The sequence below is a fragment of the Xenopus laevis genome, chromosome 9_10L (genome assembly GCF_017654675.1).
Source record: "Xenopus laevis strain J_2021 chromosome 9_10L, Xenopus_laevis_v10.1, whole genome shotgun sequence".
Classification (NCBI taxonomy): domain Eukaryota; kingdom Metazoa; phylum Chordata; class Amphibia; order Anura; family Pipidae; genus Xenopus; species Xenopus laevis.
The window spans coordinates 131,815,598-131,823,021 of record NC_054387.1 but is presented as its reverse complement, the minus strand read 5'-3'; the positions used below and the strand labels follow the sequence as shown (position 1 = coordinate 131,823,021).

The following is a 7,424-nucleotide window of genomic DNA, read 5'->3' as shown; positions in this document are numbered from 1 at the left end:
CCCTGCACATGTTTGCTTTTGGGGGTGTGGCCTCATGACATGACATGACAAATCAGCTTTCACTCTGCTCTGTCACTCAAACTTTTCTCAGTCACTGTCACCAACCAGAGAGCTTGAGATTCTGAAGGGTGCAGGATGGGAGGCTGCATCAATAATTAGCCATAGCTTTGTAATTAGTGATGGGCGAATTTGTCCCATTTCGCTTCGCAGAAAAATTAGCGAATTTCCTGTGAAATTACGAAACGGCGAAATATTAATGAAAGGTGGGTTTTGGACGCCGGTGTCCATTTTTTTCGGATACTGGCAAATTTTTGCAGCACTTTCGCAGCACCAGCGGCGAAACGCAGGAATTCACCTGCACCTGCCAAATAAATTCGCCCATCACTATTTGTAACGATACAAAATTTTTAAAAGCTAGAAAATGTCAAAATCTTTCTCTAGACCATATATTATTAATATTATAAAAAAACTTTTTTCATGATGTTTCCCCTTTAGGATTTTAGTCTTAATTAAGAATAACATCTATGTTTCCAGTTTCCTTATGAGACAGTAAGTCAGGTCACCAGTGTAACGATAAACTCCCTGCATAAAGGAGCTTTTCATTTCTGTAAACTCAAATAAAGGGAGAATAGGAGGCGGTAGTTTATTCAGAACTAACTTAGCTGGTTACAGAGATATAGTAAGTGTAACAACAAAACATTGATCCATTAAAGCTTTATTAATAATAAAGAGAATCATCATAGAGAATGTTTTTTTTTATGAAAGGAATATGTAATATATTGTTAATAAGTCCTTAATGAGCATAAGTTCTATTAATTCTTATATTGAAAAAAGCTGTATAAAGGAGTTCATTGATCACAATCTCCAAAAAGCATTGACCCATCAGAAATTAAAATTCTTCTCTGAGGAACTTCTCCTTGTGTATTAGGCAAGAAAGACATCACACAAAATCTACTTGGTACAGGTCATAACCAGTCACCTGAGTATAAAAGTTGCATCTCTTAATGGCAACTAGTAGTGGTGGGCAAATTTGTCCAGTTTCGCTGAAAGATGAGCGAATTTCCCGCGAAATTCGCAAAACAGCGTCGAAATTGTTGCCGGCATGAAAAAAACATTGATGCCATTGAATTTTCTCGGCAATTTCGCGAAGAAAATCGCAGCGAATTTGCGCCTGGCGAATAAATTCGCCCATCACTAGCAACAAGTACAATGTTTAATGATAAACATGCCTTGTAATATTGATATGTTTAACAGTACAGTTTACCACCCCATCCCAAAAAAAAGTGTGGAATGTTACATTTTTGAATTACTTCCTTTTTTTTTTCTCTTTAATAATAAAATAATACCTTGTATATGATCCAAACTAATATAATTAATCCTTATTAGAAGCTAATCCACCCTATCCAGTTATTTTGTTTACATGATTTTCTAGTAGACTAAAGGTATGAAGATCCAAATTATGGAAAGATCCGTTATCCGAAAAGCCCCAGGTCCTGAGCATTCTGGAGAACAGGTCCCATCCAAAAGTACAAAATTGTATCTGGGACAAGATTTGTCTCTGTTAATACATGTGCAGTGTCTCAACTGTAGCATAGTACTGATGTCTCAAAACATTGTCATAACTTTACTTGTTTATAAAACAAGTCTTTTTGTTTTAATGTCTCATCTGAGAAAACGGTCACCAAAGCTCTACATGTTTTGAGTAGTAAGCTAGGGTAGAAATGTTATTTTGCTTTCATTTTAGGGCTGGACACTGGTCAGAATTGTGATTTCCATATATCAAAATGGTAATGGCATTGTCACTTACAAAATGGTCTTTGTAGAGCTGTTTAAAGGAGAAGGAAAGGTTAAAACTAAGTAAGCCTTATCAAAAAGGTCCATCTAAATATACCAGTAAACCCCCAAAGTAGTGCTGCTCTGAGTCCCCTGTCAAAAGAAACACTGCATTTCTTTCCTTCTATTGTGTACTCATGGGCTTCTGTATCAGACTTCCTGTTTTCAGCTTAAACCTCCAGGGCTTGGGCTTGAGCATGCTCAGTTTGCTCCTCTTCCCCTCCCCCTCCCTTCTCTACTGTAATCTGAGTCCAGAGCAGGGATAGACTCAGGCAGGAAGTGATGTCACACCACATTAATACTGCAGCTCCTATCCTAAACAAACAGAGAGTTTCTTGAGCTTTTTACTCCGTTATGGTAAAATATTCTACAGAATAAATATAGTGTTATATCTTGCACTATTGCAGCTAATCTATTGGCAATAAACTGCCTCTGTAGCTTTCCTTCTCCTTTAAAGATGTTCAACAACAATTCATTTTTTTCCCTTTAAAAGATGTCTGTTTTTCCTGCATAAAATTGAATAGATGGTGGGCATTATTTTATGTTATACATGTCTTCTAAACTGCAAAGAGCTTGTTTTTCAGTTATTTTTAGCCATTCTGCTGGGATTTCGGCTGGGTTTGCTTGGAAAAGTTTGGCAAAATCATAATTGAACCGCGCAAGGACAAACTTCCAGTAAAGTGAAGCTGTTGGGTTTCTCTCTGGATGTATGATCCACTGGGGATAAACAGATCGATAATCTCTATATGGATGTTTTTTTCCTCCTGTGTCTGGATTTCTAAATGTGCCATTAGAAATAATAGCAGTGGAACATGTCAATGTACAAAGACTGTTGTCATCTGAAAATCTGTATTGGGCTAAACCCTTGGGCCGATGAGCAGATACAAAGTGTTCCTGATGGTCATCTCCTCTGGCTTCACAAGAAGCATTACAAAATGGACACTTTTTCCCACATCCCAAAATCTTTTTGAGCAACTCATCTTGAGGTTTTAGAGACAGACAGGCAAGTAGAGATTCAATGTCTAAATGTTTCATTCCTGATCTGATTTCTTCCTGACATTTTTCAAGATGAAATTTAATATTATTTGCAAGTTGGTGGATGTTCACTGTGTTTTGAAAAATTATGATTCTCATTGCATTATTGGAAATCACCAAATGTTTCCTCAAATTCATGCAAAAGGATTCCAATAATTCGGAAACAGTCTGACTGTTTTGTATATTTTTGTCAGAGAGAGTAGATTGGATTTTTTCAGTAACGGAAGAAATTATTTTTACTATCAACACATCCAAGCCAGAACAATTTGTATATTTCATTACAATGTATTTCGAAATCCATCTTTTTAAATAAATCTCATAGTTTGTAATGTATTCTGCATAATGTTCATATTTATTAAATTTGAGCAGCTCTTTCAGAATCCTAAAGTGAAAATGGTTCTGACTGTTGAACCTGAAATCAAAATGATCTTTTAGCAGGTCATTGATTATTTCTTTGCCAAGGTTCTTGTAAATGTGGTCAGTTATTGCCGGCTTCAGGCACTGATCACAGAAATCTTTAGCTCGAGCATTGGATTCATCTTTCTGCTGCAGTTTGTTTTTAAATATATCAAAATACTGCGGTTTTGATCTATTTATGAGAAGTCTGGGATCATTTTTCAAGCCAAAGTCATCGTGCATCTTCTGAAACTGAGGTGCTGCAGCTCCTAAAATGTGTAACTTTAGATTGACCTCAAACTCGTTAGTGGCTTCAAGTTTTCTCACTTCTTCATGTTTCAGTTTTTGATTAATTATGTTCAGCAGCTCCTGACAGTATAACTCATTGTAATCTTCTCCTGTCTTAATTTTGTCTGTTACATAGTTCTGGCACCTATATTGTAAGGTTTTTGCAACATTAGCTAGCTTTTTATAGCAGTCGTTCGTAAAAAATTCTTTAACTTTTTTTGTTGTCCACAAAGGAATGTTGATATAACTTTTATCCATCTTAAAGTCATTCTGTCCATAGAATTTTAAAGATAATACATTATGCAGTATTTCCATGACATAACCTCCCCTGGTTCTCATTTCTTTTTTAAATTGCTCCAGCATTTCATTATCAATTCTGCGTTTTCTTAAACGAACCACTTGTTGCTCTTGCAACATTTTATCCCACATTAAGTCAAATTCTTTTCTCAGTTCTGTGTCACTCAAATAACACGCATTTGTAGTATTCAAAAATATGTTCACTTTTTCTTCGATGAATTTAAGACAACTTTCTTGAATGTTCCGTATTTCTTGTTTCCCTCTCTGGATTTGCATGGTTTCCAAATATTTACTTGAAATAATGACTTCCATGTTAAGGCGCAAGCATTTGACATAGCTCATGAAATCAGCTCGGTATCTCTCTGCAACATACATTTTGCTAATGCTTTGGTCAAAAAATAATTTTAACTGCTCTGTCATGTAGGCCTCTTCTCTGTCCAATAATTCTGTCATTTTCTTTTCTAGAATATCTGTTGTTCCAACTGTCATTTTACTTTGAGGCTGGTTTCTGATAATATTTTCCTGCTCTGATAGCCATGTATAAACCTGACTTCGGAAATTCCATTGCAACTTTGAGTATTTAGCAGACAATTGCTCATAAGCCTCGGCAACAAGGCTGTTTCTAAAACTGAATATAAAGGTCTCATATTTTACAGCTTTCCACAAACTGTTCATCCATTCTGTGAAAGATTCAATGTTTTGAGGACCAGAGTTGTGGCTTTCTTTCATGAATTTAATCAAATGTTTTTTCAGTTTGAAAATGTTTTCGCTGTACCCAAAGTTTATGGGAGCCATTGGTGGGACACCATGCCAAAGCCCAGGAATGTACCAGCTGTGTTTGTCAGGATCATAGGTCATAATATCAGAAAAGTCCATAGGTGCATCTATTTTTTCCATTTTTGCTGCAACTTTTGTCATGTCATTTAGTTCATTCAAAAGTTTGTTCCTATTTATTCTGTTATTCAGATAAGCGGACACGTCATTCACATTCTGATGTACAAGGAAGCAGTTGCGTTTCCGTCCAACTTTCTTCATTCTGAGAAATGCATGGACTACTATCTGCAAGATGTCTTTCATTTCTGTGGCATTTTCCATGGCTATATTTACTATGGTGATATCACTCAACCCAACCACTAGAGTTGCCAGCTCATTGTCATGTTCATAGCTGCCCTCCAGGGAAGCCAGATCTGGAGCCTTCAGACCCTCAGTGTCAATCACCAGAATAAAGTCACAACCCAGCTCTTTCTGTAAGTTTTTCTTTATTTTAATCAACGTCATAAAGGCTCCTCTTGTGCATCTTCCACTGGCAACAGGAAACTGCAACCCAAACATGGTGTTCAAGAGAGTGGATTTCCCTGTGCTCTGTACTCCCAGTACAGAGATTACTCTCATTCTGCATCCAGCAATATTTTTGTTTAGCTCTGCTAGAACATCTGTAATCCACTGTAAAGGGATATTGGAGGCATCTCCATCTATCAGCTCTAATGGGAATCCATTCAGCAGGAGATCAGTGGCTAATCCTGGGAGCTTACAAAATTTATTTTTGTTTGGTTGTATGTGTTTTTCTTTGAGCATGGCACATTCTGCCTCATAGAATTGCCCAAGCTCTCGCAGAAAATGATCAACTCCCAAGGAACTGTCAGAAATTTTTTCACACAACGTGTTTATTTCACTTGAGTTTGTGGGTAACTTACTACATTTTTCTTTGTACTCAGCCTGTAAGCCTAACAGATTGTTTCTTGTTATTGCATCCAGATAGAACTTCATCCAATTAATAAAGTAACCCTTTTCCACTTTGGATAACGTCATTAAACTATTCATATAGTCCCTTATGCCACGAGGAAGCTCACACTGGTATTGTGTCCTGTGTAGCTCAGAGCATTTCCTTTCCAGTTCCCTTTTATAAATATTAATATTGGTGTTTCCTTGGTGCTTCATTCTACACAGCTCTTTTTCTATCTTGGATAATTCTTTCCACGGAACCCCCTGGAGAGGCATTGTTTTTTTCTTATAATCCAACACATTTTTAATCTCATTTGTAATTGAAACTGCATGTGCTTTAGCCTTTTGACATTCTGTAGAATTCTCATCTACATGAAGGCCAAGTTTAGTGGCCACATCTGCCAGATCCTGAAGACTTACTCGGACTTCTTCTTTTGACATGTATTTAGCAACATAATGTTGTATTGTCACAATTAGTTCTTTAATATTTCTATGATTGCTTCTGAGTATATTGACTTTTAGTACTTTAGACAACTCTTTCAGAATGCCAATTATTTTTTGTGTCTCTATGATGTCACTAGAGTCAATAACAAAATAGTAGTCTGTGTTGCTATTTTTGCAATTTAAAAATAATTGATATTCCTTCTCAGAAAAATACTTTGTAAATATGAACACAGCTGACGAAACATGAGTCAGAAAGGTGAACTGTTTCCAGTAGGACAACAAATCTCCACGTAAATTAATAATGGCAGCTGGTTCCGGAAAGAGTTCAGATTTAGTAACACTTCCAGGAAAGAACCAAGAAATTTCCACTAAACCATCAGCAATTGTTTTTTCTGTGTTTCCACAAACCATGTCCTGATTCACAAAAATGTCATAGTAAGACTGAGTTTGGCAAAGTAGTTGATTAAGAATTCTGGATTTAGATATGTTGCATTCACCAAGTCTCACAAAGGAAAATGTTGGCATTTTTATATTTACTAAATTGTCTTCAATAAAGCCTTTGCTTTCTGCCAATGACTGAGGTCTCCACCGTTTCACGATACCTCTTAAGGCCCACAACAGGAAAGTACATTCTTGGTCATGACTGGGCGGTAGTATCAAGGGGACAGCAAACTGACACATAGACATTTTGGATATTATTTCTTGCTGCAAAAAGTTATCCGAACAATGAAGAACAGCGCACACAACATCTAGAGGATGGATGGAAAGCTGAGTGGTTGGTTTCAGATTTGGAAATGGATGTTCATACCAGTTGGCACCTTCTCCCTCACTAAACAAAGGTTGGTTTATAGTTGTGTTCCTTGCAGTGCTATCAACAGCCATTACTTTGTTTAAAAAACACCAGGGCATGTCTTCCAAAGTCGTGTTCTTCTCGGATTCCTTCCCTATGCTCAAAATATCCGTAAGTGTTAATTTTGATATTTTATAAGGTTCCATTTTAAGCTGGGATACTATATGATTGAATTCTTTTCTTATGCCTAGTAGAAAAACAATAAAGATACACTTTACTAAGTTTAATGTATGAATAACATTTTCATGTTAGCATCAAAAGAGTCACTATATTTTGTTTTCTTTACACGAGTTTATATATAGGAATTCAGTGAAGGCCATACTAAATCAAAAGATAGTCACATGCCTCAGTCTATGTACAGTGGATTGTCTTGTAACAGTGGCTCCAACAATGTAGGACTGGGGTGGACACAGTTGTTGATGCCAAAGAAGCCCTGTTCTTATCTGCAGCCAGATAATGACTTCCAAGATCCTTGTACCAGCTGGAACAACCTATCTTAGCACCTGCCTGGTGGTAGATGCAGAGTTTCCCAGAACCTTTCATCCACTGACACTCCATA

At 36.7% G+C, this 7,424-nt stretch overlaps 1 protein-coding gene across 1 annotated transcript; it reads right to left on the bottom strand.

Moving 5' to 3' along the window:
• Positions 1–2,356: 2,356 nt before the first annotated feature.
• On the bottom strand, positions 2,357–7,023 carry LOC108703894 (up-regulator of cell proliferation). The gene has a single exon (XM_018240198.2). It carries the CDS (start codon positions 7,009–7,011, stop codon positions 2,368–2,370), a length of 4,644 nt encoding a protein of 1,547 aa, XP_018095687.1. The 5' UTR covers positions 7,012–7,023; the 3' UTR covers positions 2,357–2,367.
• Between the last annotated feature and the right edge of the window lie 401 nt (positions 7,024–7,424).

Bases quoted from the DNA above. Each gene is read 5' to 3' on its own strand.
- LOC108703894 (XM_018240198.2), bottom strand. From the start codon at position 7,011: ATGGAACCTTATAAAATATCAAAATTAACACTTACGGATATTTTGAGC.